At 42.1% G+C, this 23,455-nt stretch overlaps 1 protein-coding gene across 2 annotated transcripts in view; it reads right to left on the reverse strand.

Moving 5' to 3' along the window:
* The window catches only part of LOC118409884 (low-density lipoprotein receptor-related protein 5-like), a 64,193-nt gene that overhangs the window by 34,150 nt on the left and 6,588 nt on the right, over positions 1-23,455 (reverse strand). Inside the window, exon 2 of one of the 2 annotated variants that reach the window (XM_035811255.1) lies at positions 20,984-21,194. In XM_035811255.1, the coding sequence (XP_035667148.1) occupies positions 20,984-21,086 (103 nt within the window). In that variant the 5' untranslated portion in view covers positions 21,087-21,194. Of the gene's footprint in view, positions 1-20,983; positions 21,289-23,455 lie in introns of those variants that run through there. The other variant, XM_035811256.1, reaches the window with a different exon arrangement.

The following is a 23,455-nucleotide window of genomic DNA, read 5'->3' on the forward strand; positions in this document are numbered from 1 at the left end:
CGACCATGGCCTCCCGACCTTTATCACTAAAGTTAACTACACTCAAGGCTAGCACGCAAGTGTCACTTTACGTAACTTCTGAACTAGTAATTCACCATTGCAACTACCCTCATGACTACGTAACATCACTAGTAACACCTCTACATTCAAGGCCACTTTGGAACATATTTCTCATTTTCTGTATCTTGTCGGATTTCTGGTTTCCTGTAATGTGGGCCATCGCTGAGAAGGAGCGAAATTTCTTGCTTTATTCATCGAAATCATGTTAAAATCAATGCGCACGTTAATGTCATCCACAGAATTTCCTTGCTCTAGCCTTATCCACTTTACTGATGTCTCCATCCCACTCAGGCTAACGCCCCTCATGCTCTATTTGGCTTATTTGATTCATCTCCACCTTTCTTGTCTTAATCGTTACGCAGACGCTGCCAGCGCCATCATTCAAACCTACTGATTTTCAATATGTTTTACAGTCATAATGGGTCTCTTTTCCCACAGGCTAACTAACATAGGCGTCGCTGTCCAGCCTATTCCCTGTAGGTTGTTTGAAGAATACTATAAACATTTCCCTTCAGGGTTAAGATATGTTCTTCAGGCAACGAGCCGGCTATCGTTGAGTGACCGTACAGCGACTAACAATTGATTTGTGTGACCCTTGGTATGACTTTATAATCAGAATACATGGTACACGATGTAAAGTGTTGCTTAACAAGACAACAAAATATTTTTTCTTCATCTAAGAAATTCGAATTCGTTAAAAGATCTGTAAAATCTTTAGCCGCAGCCTTAAATGTAAAAGGGCGTTAAGACATGTTCTTCAGGTCCTTCGTGTAAGCATCCTTCCTAAGCTTTTGGTACATCACTAGTCGACTGTACGTGCGTCCCTGCCGCGCCCCCTTTACTATAGAGGGATGCATATTATACCTAACAACTGTCTCTGCCAAGACCCGCTCAGTCTGTCCCGTATTGAACACAGCAGGACGTGCCGGAGTTACATATTGCTCCAGAAAACTTTCATTTCCCGGAGCTGACCTCAGAGACCGCAGGGAAACAGATACCGACTTGTCATGCGTCTCTGTCCTCACGCATTTCTTCTCGGGAAGCCCGAGGAGCGGTGACGAGAGTGGACGGGGCGGTGTGGTCGGGATCAGCGTCAGGATAGCGGGAGAGCCGTTAGTGGGCTAAGGCACAGCTCGTTCTGTCAAAAGTACATAAAGGTCTGCCATGTGGCAGGCCGTTTAGATCGGAATAAGATGGGACTGTGAGAAGAAAAACGATCAGGCTCTCAAACATTCGTGAACGAGATCCCTTAGAGTGGCCATTTTAAGAGTATCTCTGACGTCATGATAATGCTAAGGTTTAAGTAAAGCGGTATTTACACAATACTACGCCTCCACGTGTTCCTCTTATAGCTCTTCTAAAGACCTGATGCTGTTTGTGTGACGTTGGGGCTATGGAAAGTATTAGTGCTAACTTCAAGTGCGCACTCCTTCCTAGCCTGTTAGCTAACTTAAAGGCATTCCTCTCTCGTTGAAAGACACATTCGATCTGATGACGCTTTCTCGTCAACCGCGCATTTAAAATTTTTATTCGCACAGTATTGAATATTGACAGATTTTATCATAGCTTAAAAGGACTTCTGTGTTGGTAGGAACAATGTATTGTGAACTGTAATTTCCAACACGAAAATTGGATTATCATGATTTCAGACTTTCCAATTCCAGTCTTTGTCAAGCCTGTACAGTCAGATATTTACATTGAAGCCTTACAATCATCCCTTAACAGAGACGGGGGCGCCATAGACTACCTGCAACCTTTGGTTCGCTGCCTACTGAGTCACTTCCTACCTGTGTAACATGACGTCATAGAAACGGTGCTTGTCCATCCCCTGACAACTAGTCTACCACGAATCGCGATGTTTTGCATGCTCGCCCTTCAACAGTTACCGATTGATAGGGGGAGTGGTAGAAGCCTAATCATGAAAAAAGGGAACGTTCGGTAGATTGTGATTCTTGACACAAAACATATTACACTACATAGGACTGAACAGTATGCTACCTCCCGGCTAAGCCTTTACACATTTCATGCTTACCCTGCTTCCTACCGCCACAAAGTACCGCCAGAGGCAGAAGTCTGACGATAACACATCACAGGATTACCCCCTGTCTGACCATGCAGTAACAAATCATATGCTGAGATAACATCCCAGATCTTCCTCATCAGATATGATGGAGTAAAAAGATTATTATATGCAGGTTCATACAGATCCTCTTTCCACTTGAGACTGTGACTGTGGAGCGACCAAAAAATTGACGGATTGCTCAACGAGTTTTAACAGATAAGAAGGATTTCTATATGCATCATATTCTAATTCAAATCAAGGGTAGCACACATCCAATTGGTCGCTGCACGGTCGCTCAGCGATCCCCGTGTAGTAGGGCGGACGAGACTTTCACGGGAATATTTCACGGTTCTTACACGGGAATCACTTAAGCAGGGTACCTGCTGGCGCTCTGGCTTTATCATTCGTTGTTCCCACAAGATATTAATACCGCTTAAAATTAAATCCCAATTTCTAGTCGATAGAATATTATCTACATTCTAACACAGTTCCTTCTCATCAAGTTCATTTTCCTCAATGTTATATGCTTATATATATCTTTATCACTATTACCAACTCTCTACATCGTGCCACTATATTTGTAATGCTGAAAAAGAAGGTTATACCAAGGAGCTTTTATCTGATAAAAGCTCCTTGGTTATACGTTCTACGGTTGAAAAGAAGCTATTTACGTTTACGCTTTCTAACTTTATTTAATCTATTCCTTTAAATGGGAAAAGTTGGTTTTCAACGTCCCTGGGTTGTATATACAATAACAGAACATGCAAAAGTATAATTCCGGACTGACAGTATAATCACGGAAAATTTAATTTTTATTCTAACGTATATGTAGATGTCTCCAGGAACATCAGTAGTTCAGAATTCAGAATTCATTCTCAAAACGTCATACGGAATTCTGAAACTCATACAGAATTAGGGCAAACTGTAAATCATATCATCAATATGAAATTAATATATGCTTACCATGTTTGGCATTCTGTATCATGATATAACATCATCAGTATCAGGAAATGTTATTGCCTTCCTTGCAAGAATTTCTGAAAGTTTTTCGGATCAAGACTGTTAGACGGAATTACAGTGCCGCCTGTTTGTATCACTTTTAACGTTAATTTGTGTGTCCTCTTTAGGGGATGAGATAAAAGGATTAAGTTGGATATCTTAAAGTGTCGGTGAGCCAGCGATAATCAATGGCCCCAAGAAAAGCTGTGTTTGTTGTTATACATACGGAGTGCATCATTGAGATATCAGAGGATATCTGTACCAGGACAGCAAAACGTGTAAATGAAAGAGCTGAACCTATTTTAGAGTGCAGAACACAGGGTAAAATAAGGTGATTTTAATTTCGCAGGGAAGAAAACAGCGAACATAAACCTATACGAACATTTTCCCCGTCCCTACTATAAGCAAGTCGAAACAGTCGAGCTCCGGATCTCTGGAAACATCTGGCCTGCATACATGACAACATATATCTTCACCCAACCACAAACATATCACGTCTGAGGGGATGTGACAAACGGAAGACAACGCTTTGTGTTTTTGTCTGTAACAGTCAAGTATAATCTCCATATCACCGTCAAGATCAATATAATAATGGTTTCCCCATTTTTAACACAAAAGTATGGAATAATTCTATCACTATTGCATAACAATGCAAATTCGCACTTGGGTATAGATTCAATACATACATGACGAAGAATCATTGCTAATAGCAATTTTTCGTTGATTTGACAAAACATTGATATAAAAATGATGAGTGAAATGCGGCACGTTGAGCCTAGGTGAATGTGAATTATTTTTCTCGAAGAACAAAAATGTTATTAAAACTGGCACTGTAAGCTGGATCTATGAAAAGAACACGGCAATGGTGGAAGAACTGCAATATATTTCCTGTAATAAAAAGACTTGGCTTTAAATAAAGTATTCAGCCAGTTGAGCCTGACCCCCTGATCCTCAAGTACATCCGTGAAGGAAAAAGCGTCAAATTTAGTAACCATAGGCTGTACTGTTGCCGCTCAATAAACGCAATCAGGTGTATTGAAAGGCAAACAGGATTACAATGCCAGCGGCTATATAATAACGGTGGAATGAAAAACTGAACGATGGACTGTGGATTGGATTGCTGGATAATTTGCTGGTATCACGTTTCGAAAAAAAAAAGATTACGGGCGTGTAGGAATTGAGGGATACTTTTATGTACTGTTTGATGTGGGTAGGTTCCAGTGGTGTCTTTAATAAGAGGGCAATGCCGGGATGGATATGTCTTTTGGTCAGAGATAACAGGACAGGAAACGTAGTAATAGCTGAGTATTGGGAAGTACTCTATCAGCACTGCCTTCGCCAAGCATCTGAAACATATTGCCGACTATGGGCATGGCCTCCCAAACTTCTCCAGACCATGGCCAGGAGTTCGCCGTGAGCAAGGTTATTTGTGGTTGGGAGTTACTCTTTAAAAGTGGCCAGTGTTATCATGATTTTTGAAAAAGCAAATTTGAGAAAGTCATATTCTGCCTGGACGTCATAGGATGGATTTCAGGCTACTCTCAACCCAGCTCCAACATTGGTTGGGGAGTGGTCGGGAGGGAGGTTGTGTGTGCAGGTCCTGAAAGGTAGGGTTTTTAAAGCAGAATAACGTGCTACCGTCGTTATCACGTTACAATACACTACGGAATCATTCGCAATCATCATATAAGCGCCTCTTATTGGATATTGCTTTCATATGAACCTCTTTCTGGTTTGAATTCGGATCTACGTGTCAACTTAAGAATACAAAGTATTGAAGACGGCAGCCTGGCAACCGCTGCTCGGCCTTATTCCAAAATGGTAAAGTAGAATAAACCGCTACAATTGGAGGAGAGCTAACATATAATCACTTCAAACTACAGATAAACGATCAAGATAGCAATAGTTACAGGAGCCACAGGAAAGACAAGATAACATGAATCATCCGGAAAGAGTAGTGTGTGGAGTGGACTCTGTGGAGTTAACTTCTGCCGCTCAATTGAGATTCATCGTGTGTTGCCCGTCCAAGTTGAATCCCATCGCCAAGGCGATCATTACACACCCACGGATTGACGTTAGGAGTCTATTGTGCCCCGTGCAGAGAGAATCTGCATATCTAGTAGAACGTGAGCCCAGAGAGTATTGATTTTGTTCACCTGAAAGACCGAACTTGAAGATGGCAGTGAAGGCTGTGAAGTTGCCAAAAAGCACATAACTAAAGTTTACTAGTTTGAAAAGCTCATACCTCTGTGAAATAGATCCCATATGTCCTCTTTAATTGCAGTTCATTTGATTATATAAACAAGGTTTAATTAACACTACATGCATTCTTTGATCGCCTCACTACACGATGAATATGAGTATGGTAGCATATCGAAAACATATATCTGCGAAAACACAAACAACCTAACAGACCCAAAACAAAACCTTCCCGTGAATAATATACATTCTATCGGTTTCGTGACTTTCGTCCCTCAGGGCCGTATAGTTTATGACTTATAATGTTATTGCAACTACATTCACCATTACTTTTTCCTTTGATAGAAGTTATGATTAGCGTTCGTTGCTCTTAATTTATGAATGCAAAAACTATTAGGATGAAACTGAAAGAATTTCTAACGTAACACGCCAACAAACATCTATGTCTCTTTGGAAGCTAGCTAAGATGTAAGGAGCAAGTTCGGTTAAACTATCACCGCCCAAATGTGGAATTTGGCATGGTTATAGTCTAACTATCGCGGGCCTGTACGAGAGAGATAACCTTGAGTTAATTGATGTATCTCTGGTGCAGCAGGATAGCCACGCACGGTCCGAGTGATCTCCGAAGCCAGAAGAAGATATTTGAGAATAAAATCAATTCAGTACGCTTCGCAGCGGAAGCCGCACCACAAGCCCTACATCCCATAAATGCTGTGGTATCGTACTACTAGGAAATAATGACCTGTACATTACGTGCCGCAATGATAGAGCTGTCTACAATAAACGTTCCGACCGGAAAAATCACTTCTTGCACTTCACACATTTATGTCGAGAAACATTTTCTTCTTAAGAGCACTCGCAATACCTATCCAACTGCTTTCTGTTTTACGATTTTATGTAGGTTATGGGTAGATTGAACACATAAAACTTTCCACATCTGAGTTTTCGCAGTTGGCAAAAGTTGATATAAATCGTGTTGCGGACTTGCCGCTTCGGTCGTTTCAACTACAATCATGGCGATAAAAAGATTGGCAAACGTTTCCAGATTTCTATCGACCTCAGTTCTGCCGTTGTTGATGAAAAGCTGCTCTTTCCGCCGCCCAGGGTCAGGTTGGAAAATGAAACCGACGCGAGGAGTGATGAAACCTGCGAACAATTGTCTGTACTTCGCACACAATCGAACGAACCGCGCGCACTTGATGAAACCCCGCTCCATCTTTCTTGCGTGAGTAATTACTAGGTGCGATAGCGTCGGAATTACCCAGACGGCCGAAACTTGCAGGCAGACTAACGTCAGAGATGGAGCAAAAAACTCTTTTACAAGAGAATCTGGTTCTAACGATCGCAGGGGGTGGATTTCGTGACCCGCATCCCACGCTACCTCTTCAAGACCCATGCAAACTTTTGAAATGAATTATTCCAAGTGTGGAAAAGTCCAGTGACGTTTCTTTATAGTCAAATCATCAAGTATCCTACATGTTGTTTTTGGCTCTTGGAGTGGCGTCGAATTACCAAGTGTTTAGGTAGGAGAACGTACACAAGATCGACGTGTCACAACTTTGATTCCTAGCATTCCCAAAGCATACTATGATAGGTAGTTTCCATGACTTTCCATGCTCCAAAAACTGGTACCTGACTTCGGTTGGAGATGTAAAAGGTGGCGGAAGGAGATCAAGTGCTCCGCCTCCCAATACCGTGCCCTATACAGTCCATTGTGGATGGATTAACAGCCCACCGCCCATACGGCCTCAAAAAGGTCATAAGACCTTTATCTTACATTTACCTATTTTCAGCAAAACATGGTAAAATGATACTGATGTTATGTTCAGGTCAAATGTCATGGTGAAGTGCCGTTATTATCCAGAACAGTGTTAGAAACTTCCATTCCCAATGTATGATCGCACACGGCATCTACGTCTCGAGTTCAACACCGCACGCCTACAACATTGGCCTTCTGTTAATGATTTGATTTTCTCAGCTACACGGCTGCGATAACAGGCTCTTAAGGGCATACAATTTATATTGTCACTATAATTTATACCATCACTCGGCAAGATTTAAGACAACGCTTATCGTAACATTGCAGACAGCCAAACCGTCCAACACTGGGAGAGATACGGGTTCCGAGGTGAGGAGTCCTGTACTTATGTACGTATGAAGTGTCTAGATCGTGGAAAGTAAAAAAAAAATGTAAGCTGAAGGGCGAATGAAGGATACAGGACTGTCCGGTTTTCTTATACTTTAAGTTAGAGATACATCAGAAAGAATCAAGTTGTCGGCTATGTTGAACAAAGAAGGATCATGCGCTCGAAGTTAGAGAACGTGGTTGTACAAGTGATACGTGTAGATAAGCGTCGCATGGATCAGATACATACAGATGTTAATGCTGGTAAATGCGCTTCAGGAATATGAAGGATTGAATCATGCCGATAGATGAAATGCTGAAGGTGTTGGGTGAGAAGCTTTTGAATACTGTTCATTAGTTTTCTGAAAGTTGATGCAATGTACCAGGAAAGCAGTAAGACCTTGCAAAAGACGAGCAACTACCGGCTATATATCAGAGACTGGTATAAAGACGGTGACCTATTCAACCTACAAATTGAAGATCTCATAGCTCCGTGAAATATACTTTGTTTTTTTTTTTAGATTTTATTTTGTATTCATCGATGTAAATGTCAAATCTATGAAGACCAATTCAATTTGGACCCATCTCAAGCCAACCTTCGAGTGTCCGGCTACCAGTATACCATCTCCACCTCATACGGAGAGTAAAAAGATGAACACAATGCATCTCTACAATATTCAAATAACTTCGGACACACGCCAAAACAAACAAACAAACAAATAGACTGAAATCAATACCCCCGCTTTTACGACGGTAACTATACATATTTATCAAACTGATGGCCCTGTTCTGAATAGAGGTACGCACAACACACGCTTTCAGCCTAATTGTTTGACACTAATGTGCATCTTGATTGGTACATGGTTGACACCATCAGTGTAATTAGGTCAGCTATTCTATGGTCATGCTCTCACAAGGTACGAATTACCAAAGCCTGGATTCCGCTACTACATCGTTATAACTTGCAGTCACTCTCTCTTTGTCAGGGAGAAGTGGTTTCGACCATAATGTAGGTGCTTACAGTACAGACCCCCTGCTGATGTCAGGGTCACAATTCCAAACCGACGGCCGTCAGGGCAGTTTGCGGGAATGAAAAGTGTGATATGAAAGACAACTAAACGAACAGAAAACAAAGAAAAGAAAATAAACACGCTCGCATCAGTCTTGAGGTGACCACGGGATACTATCTATATAATAAAATCGTAAGGCCAAAGCAAGCGACATCAGTAGAGCCAATGGTAACTACAGAGGATGGGTACCCAGGCTACCCAAGACCTGATACAGCCGTGATTCTGTACAAAGGAGCCCACCAGAACCCAAGTCTGGCCTCCCCGGCCACGCCTTCTGCACAATAGCCAATCCGGAACTTGACACACGGTTATCTCACTCCATCAATACAGACCTTTCCGACCATGATGTGCACAGAGCGGTCCCCACGCCCCCGTTTTCCGCGGGAAGGCCGCCGCCGCCGAGAGCGATCATGGTAAGAAAATTACCGCTGTGTCCGGACAGGTGGTAATTTGCGGGAAGACTGAATGGGGGAGAAAATGTCGCTTCATTTCAAAGGGAACATCCCAATCCTTTCAGAACCTCTACAATATTTACACTTACAGCTTGGACAATAGGAGCTCAGAAAATCTATGAATAGATCTTCTCATGAACGGACGTCACTCTTATGTGATGATCCCTTGGGTTTTCCGATGTAATTTGCAATCCCAGACTGGGTATAAAAAGGCGAACGGAAATTGATTTACACCACAGTGACACGTTAAGTTAAAGAATATGCAGTTATCACACAAAAGAACACGATGCATAATGATACTTGGCTTCCTGTCTATATATTACGTTCATAAAGTTGCGAACCAATCGGAACTTTTATTAGTGTATGAATTTGATACTTCCGGACGATCCCGGCACCAATAATGAGAATTTTTCCAGCGAGACAATAAGGTAGAAGCGGATGGGCGGGTCATTCCTGCACAGGGATTACTCAAAAACGGACTCATTGCACAGAGAGGTACAGGTGTGTCATTACACACCGGGCATAAATATCGTTATGGGACTGCAAATAAAAGTGTGTTTTTTATTGTGACGAAGTCTGTAAAGGCGAGACGCTACAACGATGCTACCAACTCGTTTGGTCCTAGAAGCGTGACAAAGGATGTAAAAAGGCAATCGTAATATCTGCTCCTCGTAAAAAGAATAAAACAGTTTTGATATGTGTGGTGGCGTTGACAATTAAATTCGTCTTTGTGGTCTAATTTCTGTAAGACATCCATTCTGAACGATATGAACGTTTTATAACACGTAAGAAGTGTACTTTACTGAAATGCCTAATAACCGCAGTCACGTGTTTCAAACGTTCAGCGTGTCCTCTCACGGCCACAGCAACTTTTATTACGACTGCACTGCGACGTTATAATTGCGTCGGGGGCTTGACTTAAAGCATTGACACCCTGTATTCACGTGAATGACATTTTTACCCCGTGATGTAACGATCGTGGTCCTTTGAAGGGCTGAATCCCATAAGATCCATCCTTGCCTCCCAGATTAAGACCCATCTGTGCTGTACATTTCATGTGCACCAGGAGTATTGCGTGGTTGTGATGTACGGACGAGTTCCTGGTTACACCCCCTGTCCGCTAGTGGCTGCGGTCACTGAACCACCAAAGATATGACAGATAGAATAACGAATTTTATACATAAAGAACGTTTTGTATGTTCCTGTCTTTTTTCTTTCAAATCATATTTTACAGTGTGCATCATATTCTGCTGTGTTACAGAATCAAGGATCACACAAGTACAATTTTGGTCTCTGTACGGTCGCTCAGTGATCGCCGACTAGCGGAAAGGGGGCCTAAAGGATCACTTTTTAACTTTTTCTCTTTTATTGACTGTTGTTATATTACATAAGGCCGCCTTGAATATAAGAAAATAACGAGAATGTCTTATAAAACGCGTATAAGTAGTAAAATTGTCCTGTACGGCACGTAAGACAGTGTACACTTATTATCACTAGCGTAAAACCTGTTCTGAAAGGTTACATTCAATTTTACTAAAGTGAGGATATTGTGCGAGCGAGCATGTTTCTGCCAGACAATATAGCGCTTGATCCAACCGGATCAGAGAGACTAATTTTGAAAACATCCCTCCTGCCGCCGGTACATTACCTGTTCGTGCCAGTTGTTGGATGAGGCTTGTAAGAAAGGGGCACGCCTGGAAAATCCCGCCCCAACTCATCCATCAATCATTGGGACAGACCAATCATCATCCAGGAGGTACAGGACAAAAATAAACAAGAGTTCGGAGATCTCACCACTCCCTGAAATTTCTACAGTTTCTCGAATGTCTTATTTGATTGTAGTTTATTAATAAGGCCCATGAAGTTTTTGAAGAACATTACATGTGTCCATTGATCATTTTCTGTCACTCTACGTTAAACGTGACTAGCATATAGAAACATACCTACAAATATACATGTAAAAACACATGGACATATTAAAAACAATGCTTCTCGGTGAGTTATTGGCGCATTCCATGGGAAGTCCGTAATGTCTGATTAATGAGTTCTACTAACTCTGAACTGTACTTCCTGCAATCACTGCAACTCTCAACTTTTGCGGTTATATCGACTTAACACAATGTGTTAAATACAGACACATCAAAAACAAAGCAATACAAGGCAATAACATTGACCAAACTGTTCCTCTGTCGTACGTATGAACAACGAACGAAGGCAAATACAACTCATATAATCTTCAAGTTTCCAGTATATCAAGATAAACATGGCTCTTGTCCTCGTACATGCTGTTGGCACATCTATCCTCATCAAAAAGTTTTTATTACAATACACATTGCTATGGTTTAAGTTAATTGAAAGTACAAAAGCTATATATGTAAGTGGACTTTCGATTTACATTAGGCCAGAGGCCCGCTGGGCAAATATTATCATAAATTCTGTTCCTCAAAATGAACGTGGAATACATAAGCTCCTAGCCTCTACCAGGCTCCGTGGATCGATAGAATCATTATCCTTCGTGGTGAGGAAACGTACTCTTCTGGCCGGCTAACTCTCCTAGCGTACTATAGATTCTATTTGTCCAATTTCTACAATTAGACCACCGATCCACGAAGCCTGGTAGAGTCTAATAAGCTCCTACAAAAAGTCCAATGGAGTTAGCTATACGTGGCCTTGATAATGAAAACACTGTCTTTTGACAGGCAAAGCTATGAAAAATGACGTTGCCTAGGACTGCTATATTTCTTGTCCAAGACAAACATGGGGTAGGTAACCGGAATCTCTGAAAATGATAAATTCAGAAAACAAGTCTGACACAACTGACCGAACAAACAACGGAGACACAAATAAAGTGACATGCTTTTCATCATGAGCCTCTTGTGGGTAGGGTCAAATGTGTTTTCTGTCTTGTTCACATGAAAAAATTGCAAGTGAGTTAAACAAGGAATCCGATTGAAATTTTCTATCGGATTAAAAAAAATTTGTTCACATGAGTTTTATACAATCGGATTAAACTCAAACTTGCGACCGCGACCACACAATCGGATTAAACTCTTTACCACGGCACGCGTCGTGTTTCCAACGACCACCGCGGGCACGCGTAGTTTTTCCAAAATGTTGCCAGACTACCTCATAATTTTGAAGGATGTAGCGACATCGATATTGATTATAACTGTTGAGAAATCGGCCGGCTTTGGTCAGATTTTGACGCGTCGATGGTCCGCAACACACACTGACGAAAGTGGCGGCTTCTAGGTCATACGGGGTCATTGGGATAGTCTATTAGACTGGGGGTGGAAATGATACGCGCGGTGTGATTATACTCTACATTTAACTATATAAAATGTATCTGTTGCAGAAGTTGCATGAATAAGGCAAACTTCTACCAAAAAATTTGATTTCATCACGTATTTATCTGAAATAAAAGTCTGTGTTTCGTTTAAAAAAACTGCTCGCCTATGCTTGCATGCAGTGAAGTGACCCAAGCTCGAAATTTCTGTTTAGACACGCTTCCGACTGTTTTTCTCGTAGAATATTCGCTTTTTTAGTGGTTTTGGGACATTGACTCCAACAACAGGAGAGAAACAAAACCATACATGTTATTTTCATGGGCAATATTGCCAAAATTAACCAGTTGGTCTTCTGCCACGCTGCCGATTTTTGGAAAGAACCGGTGCACATGTTCCGGCGAACCTTGCGGCGTCCGGTTGTTAACCATAGCGGTAAGATGATTTTGCAAGCAAACTTTCCCATAAACTTCTTTACTAATCCGTGTATCATCCTTTTTTTGCCATGTTGTAGGTATGGTTGTATGTCTAATGTCCACTGTACCCGTATGTATGACGTCAAAACCATGAAACAAGCCCGAATCCAATCCAAATGTGTTCACATGGCCGATTGTGGTCAATCGGATTGCGCGGCAATCGGATTGCGCGCGCTGAATCCACCTCGCGAGGTGGATTGCAATCCAAGTCAATCCAATCCAAAATGGGCAATCCAATCGGATTAGTTCTGTTCACATGGCTTTGGATTGGTCATTTTAATCGGATTCCTCGTTTAACTCACTTGCTTTTTTCCCATGTGAACGGGGTCTAAGTCATTTGGGGGTATTAACGCACTAAAGAGAGTAATAAAGTTGCATGATTAACATCGTCGCCGGACTTCCAATCTTCTAAATATTTCATATTTCACCTGGCAAAAAGACGTTAGGGATTGGTCATTCTCAAGAAAGATGTACGTTACTCCAAAGAGACAAATAAAATGTTTTGCTCATGGCCGTTACTGAGGGAAATCCCTCTCAGGTGCAACAAGGCGTTTTCAAGATTAGCTGGAAAAACAACTAGACCATCAGAGAATGGGCGTGTGCACTTGTGATTTAATGAATGAAAGAATAATAGACGTTTAATTCTTAGAATGGCCAGTCGTGCGTCCTGCCCTGTAACTAAAACAAACAGATCATGGAGGCATATTTACAGACTCACTTTGGTACTTAAGAGGGTAATAAAACTGTATGATTAACATCAAAGTCCTAACTTCAAATCTCCTGCATATTTCATATTCCACCTGGTAAGAAGACGTCAGGAATAGATCAATCTCAGGTAAGACGCACCTTGACTCTTTGACAGTCTTGCTCCGAAGAGGCTAATGAAATATACTGTTTGTGACCGTTACTCTAAGTAAAAGCCTCGCAGGTGCAGCGAAGCGTTCCCAAGATCAGCTGCCGTGCAGATATATGGAGAACCCAGACCACGCCAGCAGAGAGTAGTCGTAAATCTGCACTTGTGCTTTAATAAATGATGTTGATTTAGAGAAAAGCTAACCTATTTCTTCAGAATGAAGAGACGGCATCAAGCTAAGTAGACCAATTCTTTTGATCACAAGACGGGAGTGAACCCCACGGGACCTGTCTCTCTGCTATCTTCTAATTCCACTAATTAGATATTACCCGAATCGTTTTTATTAATTAAATACACCATTGATTGAGAGTGCGTTACCTAGGTTTTCAATTCAGTAAATGTATACCTTTGAACTACAGCACGTTCCTCCGTGCATTCTGATAAGGATGGGCTAGATATCCTAGTATGCCAAAAGAGAAATTAGAAATCACTTGGTGGCGTTTTCATGGTAAACAGTGAAAAATACCAGGGTAGATGCACCACCGTAAATTGTGTTATTTTCCTGAGAGAAAAAACAAACTCTGCATAAGGCATCTAAAGAAAATGCAAGGATGTTAATATTCTTGATACGTCAACTTTAGAGCTTCGTTAAACACAATGCAAAGGTATAAGAGTTCGAAGATCTCATACCTCCGTTAGATATTCAGATTGTCTTTCATGTCTTGTTTTCGTTCTAGTTCATTAGTTTTGCAAATAAGGGTTTTAGTCAACATTACGTGTGTCCATTGATCACTTCCTGTCACTCTACAGTCGTGAAAAGAATATGGGAGCGTCTGTAAGGGTTGTCATGCAGGGTTGATAGCTTTCTACTTCTGGCAACTCTGAATTTTACTTAGTGTTACTCTGGCAATTTTGATTTGTACTTCCTGTCTCTCTGCGGGAAACTTGAGGATCATATGAAAAGTAGGCATACGTAACATGGAAACAAAGACAAGGAAACAAGTAAACCAGCAAACAAACAAACAAACAGACAGACAAGCTAAAACAGTACCTCCGTGAACGCCATGACTAGTTCTGGCAACTCTGATATTCACTTACTGTCACTCAAGCAACTGTGATTTTGTATTCCTGCCACTATGCGGTTAACTTGACTAGCATATGAAAGGTACACAAAGGTAACTTGGGAACAAAGACGTAGACAAGGAAACAAGTAAACCGACAAACAAACAAACAAACAAACAAACAAACAAACTAACTAACTAACTAAAACAATATCTACCTGAACGCCATTCGGCAGCTCGCGCGGTATTTAGACTAAACGGGTTAGGTGAGCGGAAACCTCGAGAAATGATATATCAAATCCATGTACAGCTATAGACAAGCCTGTCTTGGTACAGTAGATCATTGCACGGAGATGAATGACGACGAATTAATGTAAATGCATGAAAAATACATCAGTGGCTGTGCTACGCCACTGCCGTAAAACCAATAAAATGTTTGATATTGATCTTACGATAACGTTAACGTCCGGGGTGCAAGTCTAGCGTGAGGATTGAGATCAGTACGTTTATGTGAAATTTATTTACCGTTGTCCAAAGATAAGGTATGAAAAACAATGAGATTGGATCTTTTAAAAATCAATATAGTAGTAGAAAGTTTTTGGTGCAAGCTTGATGTGGAAACGACAAAAGAGACTATATTCATACATTCTCTTCAAGGCTAAACCGCTGTAACACCTAGGAGCGCAATAAAAATAGTGGTTAGACCAGGACCCACGGTAAGCCCTAAGGGACATGTCCTGAGCACCCCTCAGTTCCACGGACGCAGTGGTGGCATCCATCATAAACACCGACACGGAAGTTTCGTCCCAGCTTTCGGGCTGACGTTTCTGACATATGGCGTGTTTTTATAACCCTACTCTTACACATGAAGCACCTGAGAGCTCACCAATCACGGGGGTTCGTGTGAGGGCTTATTTCCAACCAGCCAGATATTGGTTTTGAGGCGGAATATTGTGTCATAAGTCAACCTTTGCCACAATATCCGCGCGCTAGCGTGTCCCTAGATGGGCGGTTCTGAAGTCACCGCCCGTGAGGGTATTGCTTGTGTTTAACAAGTTGAGACAGAAAAGGTGTGACAAAAGCCTGCCTGCTTTAAACGAAGCAATAAACAGGCTCCAAAGCGACTGAACTGCGGTATATGTGGGTCATGTCCCTCCTGGAAGCCAGCCCCACATTTCCCACGATATTGTGACACTGTGACACCGTTTGACGATTTGAGCGTCTCCAGAACGGTCCTTTGTGATGTACACATCAAACTCTCTTCATAAAGCAGAGATTCTTCTCCAGCTTAATGGAGACCCTGACACACCCCACAATATTAGACAGGTGTTTGGCAACGGTTTGTGGTTAAAATCAATAGCAAAAGAAGTTTGTGTGAGTTCAGGAAACGAAGTTAGCTTTTTTAAAACTTAAGATATGCACATGTCTGTACTTTTAACATAGTTCGTCCACGTACCATCATCGCAGTGAGATGGACATCCAACATGTTATTTGAGGTAGGAATTTAAGGCTACTTGTCCCGATGCTGAATGCAATTTTGTCTTGCCTAAAAGTATATTAAAAGTGATGCTGAAATTGTTTGCCATGATTTGTACTGGCGTTTTGTAATATTCACACATAACTTGGGTTCCAGATCCCTAGCTTATCAGACCCAAATTTTATACCCTTGTGAAAGGCATTTTACACCTATCTTTTCACTCAACTCAGTTTTAAAAATCGCCCTTGACCTTCGTCAACCCAGTTTATATCCACTTACTAAATATCATTACCAGAGGTTCTAAAGTTACGTTGACCACAAATATCTGGAAAGAAAACTCACACACAGACAGACAGTCGTCACACATGGATTCATTCCAGTGTGAGTGGACCAGACCTTGCAGCCCGGTCTTACGCATACGCAGCTAGCCAATATGCCAATGATAGATATCCCTTAGATACACCTGTTAAGTCAATCACAGACCAATGATCAACGCTTGTTATCCCCCTCTCTCTCTCACCCAGTCCTGTTATACCACATGTTAATGTTTTTTTTATTGTGCTCCAATGATGTATATGTATGAGCTATTGTGTATTATGCTGAAATATTGAATAAAGTTTGATTGAAAAAAAAAATTGAAAAAAAAAATACGCAGCTAGCTAGCACCTTCTGCGAAAAACTAGTGTGCTCCACCAGGTATGCAAAACAAAAACAAACTTTCCGCGACTCCTTACCATGTGACTCACAAAAGTATGACGAAGGTCTAGACTTCATCTGTGTAAGCACCCATATTTTCAATAACATATGTTTGAAACAAGCTTAAGACAAAACCGTGTGAGGTCAGCCATAGCGAACTAACATTTAATAATCAGATACAAGCTACTTTGATGATTATATACTCAAAACGAGATCACAAAGATCAAGACGAAAACGGCTTTAAGTTGGTGTATATTAGCTTCACTTGTATTTATATATATTTTATAAGATCTTATGATGAATACGGAAAACAAGCTTTATGGCTTGATTGTTCTATGAGGAGATGGCTCATGTCAAAGTTTGCTAGTTGTCCCATCTTTTTTACCTGCATGTATGCAGGTATGGTTTTGATGCTGGTGGGAACTTTTCGGTAGCCGGGGATGTAGGGCGCTGTATCTCGTGAACGGATGGTGCGAGCACGACGATTTTTGGTACGTGGGTTGGGGATGGTAGCCTGACACTCAGGTGTGATTTTGGGCCTCCTGGCGCTTGACCTTAACATTGAAGGTGGCATTTTTTGTGTTTTTGGGGCACTTTTGGCGCTGTGTGTCCGGAACGATACGCGCGATTGCGACGATTTTTGGTGCATGGGTGGGGGGTTGTTGCCTGTTGCCTAGGATTGACTTTGGGCCTTGTCGCGTTTGAACTTGACCCGGCAGGTCGAATTTTGTGTCCGGGAGGGGTGTTTCCGGAGTTATATCTTCTGAACGGCTGGTGCTGGCGCGATGATATTTGGCACATGTGTCGGCGGTGGCTGAATAATGCTCAATTTTGATTTTGGCGCCCTTGGTGCTTGAACTTGACATTTTAGGTTACCTTTTGTGCGGGCACGGGGCGTGCGCTGTATCTCCGGAACGCAAGGTGCCATTGTGTTGCCATTTGGTACGTGAGTTGTTTGTGGTGTCCTGGTGGTCAGGTTTGATTTTGGGCCTCCTAGTGCTTGAACTTGATACTGTATAGGTTGACCCTGTTTTAGTGTGGTTGGGGCATCCTCCCAATATCTGCTTGGTTTTAAAAACAGATTATGGTTGGGTGTAGAACCATCATCTGGCCTGGGCCACCTTCAATGTATCAGGTTACTTAGTGGCACTGACAGTTTGCCAGATGACGGGAGTGTACAAGAATATATATCTGTTGGTCAGGTATAATTGAAGTTTGCTTATTACTCTTTGTGGTGTTTCTAGAGCTGTATAGTACTGAGTTTTAAGTTCCGGTACAAGTTCCTTTACCTTGTTGGCAATCATGGTTGAACTTGAACTTAAACAGAAGAAGATGCAATTTTCTAATGTGGAGGAGAACTGTATAGAGTGTGGGCATAAGAGAAAGGTATGTGTATGATTTGTCCTGTGTTTCTTTTTGTTTCTTTGGTAATGCCATTTCCATACTGTATACATGTAATTTGTTGTTTTGGGCTAGTCATATTCGCTTGGTTTTTGGGCCTGCTTAATCTATGGTACAGGCAGGGTTAAGTGGTGGAGGCTTAGCTTTGTTCTGTTTTAAATTCAGTATCGTTTGTTGCATTTTGTCGCGGCAAATATATGATGAAATTCCCCTTCTAAGCAACTGCTCATTGGTTTGCGGGGATGTTTGCTGGGTGTTTGCTTTGACTACAACAGCTTCTGAACTTTTCAAAGCTTCCATTGCCAGCAGCTTGCCATCTATAAATGGGATTGACAAGGACATTTTTCATAGTAAATTATGCTGTTAAATTTGGCTTAGATACTACAGGAGATTTAGGTTTGGGTTGGATGGATTGAATGAAAATATCATACCACCCTGGGGACTAACTGTTGCTGCTGCATGGGGGCGACCACTATTCATGTTGTCTAATGTCTATGGAACTACAGATAAAAGTATCATTGGTCAAATTATGCGAGTAACATTCCGATGTCAAGTGAATAACACCCCAGAAATAAATCTTTAATGAATATCATTGGAAGAACACAAACCAAGGAGACTTAGCAGCTGCATTAGGTCAGTACATTGAAATAGGAAGATATTAGTATATCATGTGACAGAGTAACTACATGTGCATGGGCCATCTGAGACAAAAAAAGGTAGCGTCTCAACAACTTCAAAGTACTGTGGTTGGTTACATACTTAAGAAATCCAAAATAAGTAATGTTCATCCCTGTCCAAACTTACAAATTCAGAAAATGGAATTTCAGAGTCAGACTTTTGCATGGTGCACAACCAACACAGTAAAAAGCTCATTTTTCCAACCACGTACCACAGACAAAAAGGCAAAAATACACAATAGGTCTACAGAAACCCAATACATTTCATGCAGGCCTGAGGTCTACGAACTCTTGTCTATTGTAGAAAAGCAAAGGAACTGTACATCCACGTTTAAACCTGAAGATATATGCAAGCATCGAAGCATAACAATGAGCGATTGTGTTGCCAGCTTTACGAAAGCAAGCTGCTTGTTTCACAGCAATTGAACCTTCGAATTATCAATCAATATGCTGAACTCAACAAAACAAGCTTAGTGTACATGTGTGGTATTTGCATATGCCAATATGTACGCTACTTGATACGCTAAGGAGCTTAGACTTGTAAAACATGAAGAAAGAAGCCTTGTCGAGAGTTCTCGTCTCGATAAGACAAGAACCTAAGGCCAGCTGCCGAGAATGGCTTTTTACGACATCATTTCATGTGTACAACCTTTTTGACGACAAAGAATGATCATCGTTGAAAATGCTGACATATCAGATATGATGGATGCCTGTGTAGTGCCTTGGTTTATTTCTCTAAACTATGTCAGAAGCAGTGGTGCTAAACTTTCGCGGTTTTTATTTCCATCTCCAGAGCCGGCATGCTAGTCACGGCTGGTGCTGGCGGGACCGTGCCCGGGAAAGGGCAGGGAAAACGCAGGGTGTGCAGATTTGACAGAAAGGTAAATTGATGAAGGGTTCATATCAACGATCACCGCACAATAACAAGTCAATGGCTTTTGAATGTATCGTGATCGTATTAGGAGAACTGTGAGTGGGATTATGGGGGTCATCGCAATTCACTAAGGCATGCTTGTAACCGAAGTCGTTTTGTCAAATTCAACAAGTTTGGGAGACAAACCGCAATTTTACAAACCGCTAAACTAAAGTAATCGATGTCATAAAAAAAAATGAAAAATAGATATAAAAACTTGTAATGGAACACCTAATAAAACTTTTTTTTATCATTCATTTATAGAGGATGATAGTTACAATAAACTCCAGTATAGGATATTTCTTAGTAAGGTAAGCATAGTTGACATCATCGCCAAACGTTATCGTTAGGTAATCATTCTTTCAGAATCTTGTAGTGTATCGTGGTACATAGGGCAGAAAGTTTCCTTGCCTTTTCAGTACGTAGCAGTGTATATTTTTTACCCTTAAGTGTTGCTCGAGGCACTTCCTCGAACACGGGACCCCGTTTTACGTCCCTTCCGAAAGACGGTAGCAGCCCCAATCAAGATGCCATGACCAGGATTGAACCGGGGGCTCACATTGCAATTACAAATTGTTTGGAACCAAGAGCTCAACTGAAAAGCTGATACCACTTGAGCTACAATGACGTCTGGTATAACACGGGGAATTCCGGACCTTCCCTAACCCAATTGTCTTGCAGCCGCCCCTGTGAAAACCCATGGCCCGTCGCCGCTCGTTTTCTCCCCAAGTGGTGTCAAATTCACGGGAGCCCCGTATCGGTCTTTCCCGCGATTTATTGACCAAAATAATTAATTAACCGACTAGAGAGTTGATAATACGCTCCAACTTGACCCGCTAACCTAGGTAGCATTAAACATTTAGGGCCCCAATCGCTATTCGATAAGAGGGAAATAAGAAGGAAATGAAGCTACCAAACACAAATGTCAACTTGTATTTATCACAGAGGCAGTGTTCGCTGTGCCGATTACCACTGCAGCGCTTAAAAAGATAATGAGACCTTTACAAGGAACTAATGCATTAAACCATACATCAACGTCGGTCCCTCGTCACTTCTCTGTACACAAACTAGTTTTGCAAGGAGCTATGAATATTGATACATAAGAGTGGCTAACGAGGAAATGATGGAGAGAGTTTATGATGAACCCCTTGTGGTGGTAAGAGATTTATAACATGTACCTTTGCCGGAGGCTGGCCCGCTCCTGGCGGCGGAGGAGTGGGGTAGAACCGCCAGCAGGACGCAGACGTACCGCAGCATCCACGGCAGCCGGTCGCGCGTCATCCCGCAGGTACACACGGTGGGCTGCTGGAGAAACCGCCTCGGCTCCGCCTTCTCTCAGGTGCTCAGCAAGGCTAATGCGTGTTGCCCACCTTCGGTCGATCCTATTTCCTGTACGGCACACGCGGGAAATAAGAGAGTGATTGTAGAGGTGAGCGGCCAAGCACTGTATTAAAGAGTGGCTGGGGGAACGTACCGTATGTGCGAGCATGCACACTGGAAGTAACGTGTCAGCCCCGCAAGATTAATACGGGGTCCATCCAATAGTCTTCATCATTTATGAGGCAGCGGCAGCCGAGATTGAGCGTCGCACTGGAGAGTGACCCTTGCACTCCGGTTAACTTCAAAACTCCCAGGGATATCAATAAAGGAAGCCCGATATTTTGTTGGAGGTTCTTTACTTGGTTACGGTCAATGAGCAAACAAGACCGAAGGTATAATGAGTTTTGGTCGGGCGGTCTTTGCCAAAATCGCACACACTGAGGTCCAACAGATCAACCTAATATTTTCTGTACAGCGATGATGTGGTTCTGGGATCATAAACACAATAAAATGGCACCTTTCTGGGGTCGGCCATCTTTTCAACTGGCTTGTTTTCGCAGAAAATTACAGCGGAGCAATCTGCGGAGGGTTAGTGTTTGGGTTCCGGTCTGCTGCAATCATTACTCTGTGATAATGTGCACGCCTCGGATCAACCCCGCTTATTCGTAACGCCGCCGCTGACAAAGTAATCTTGTTTTAATCCGCAGCCGGAATAAATGGCGTACATGACTCACAGAAGCTGACAAGGGAGGCACGGAGCCGAATCTGTCATCCGTGCAGGCCGGGAAATGATGAAGAAAACAGCGCCGTGGCTGGCTGCCATTGATACCGCAGTGGCACAACTACTCAGCGACAGGTGCTTGAAAAAGTTTCGTTTGAAGATCTCACGACTCCGCGAGTTTCTTGTATGTCTTGTAGTTCATTAATTTTGTAAACAGGGTTTTGATAAAGATTACCATGTGTAAATTGATCACTTTCTGTCACACCACGGTAAATGTGACTACATGTATCACAATACAAACAGACGAACCAAGAACAGCAAGTCCCATAAATTAGTAGCCTTTTCTATTGACCATGGCCAAGTTTGATTAACGACTAGTTCTACCACCTTTGATTCTACGTCGTGCCACTCAATTTCTGACCTTGGCGGTCATCTTGCCACTCATTGACTTACTGCCACCCTGATGACAGTGTATTCAAATAACTACGGACACACACCGACACAAACAAACAGACACACGGAAATCAAACAGTCACTTATAGTTTTGTAGTATTTCATTTGCTGAAAAGTTTTCCAAAACAAATTCCCCAAACCAATGGTTACGGCCTATGCTCCCAACGATTAGAGCCTATGGCCATAGCTCCCAACAACACTCTAACTTGAATAGCGCCCCCCCCACACACACACAAACACAAACTCGAGGAACAGAGATACCTGTCATAACCTATTATTACATGCAAACTACCAGATCATCCTCATCATGCAAGCCGCGTCATCTCAGTAGCAAATTCTAATGAAACCAAATGAAAAGCACACAGCATGAAATTGGCTCCAACACAAAAACAGAATGAGGGTATATAAACATGTGTGGTGTCTAATGCGTGTGACATCTGGAGTGAAGGCCTGATAGATTGTATTATGTCGTTTCACTGCCCATAAACAGAACAGGAAACGTACCCGTGTACCCGGCAGACACGACACATTGTTGTGGATTAGGGCCTGGTTATATTCATTGTACGATCGTCGTAAGATATCAAAATGGGCGCATCATTCTCATACATATGTCACACAAATTTCAATCTTGTTAAAGAGTAGGCTGTCCTTGTCAGAGAATACATACTTGTCGGCGGTTGAGTCTATCAGAGCCTGCTCGAAAATTCCACGACAATAAAATCGTACGACGGCCTAGGACGGATGTGACCGCTTCGTTAGAGGGGAACCGTATAGGACTAGTGGGACTTGATGCCCCAAACATTGGCAAAGCCCTCTCCAATTCTAGCCTTATCCATGTACTCCGTGGTGTTTTGACCATGAAACTACACAGCCATGGTGTAGATTGTATTCTTAACATGAATTTGATATCAATGATTTTCACGAACGATAAACTTTCCGGCGAGGTGCTACTTATAACCCAATGATATGACACTATCAAGGGGGAATGTTAGAATCACGGATACAACCTTAATACAACCTCTGAACTCCCACTCCCACAAGCCTGACCTTTGAAGTGACACCATGCCATCTTCCGACTTCCACTTCCTGTCACTCTACTGACAGTACTGACAAATAACTACGAACTGACACGAGCAGAAACATCTAGAAACAGCGA

Source organism: Branchiostoma floridae, chromosome 2 (assembly GCF_000003815.2).
Source record: "Branchiostoma floridae strain S238N-H82 chromosome 2, Bfl_VNyyK, whole genome shotgun sequence".
Taxonomy (NCBI): Eukaryota; Metazoa; Chordata; class Leptocardii; order Amphioxiformes; family Branchiostomatidae; genus Branchiostoma; species Branchiostoma floridae.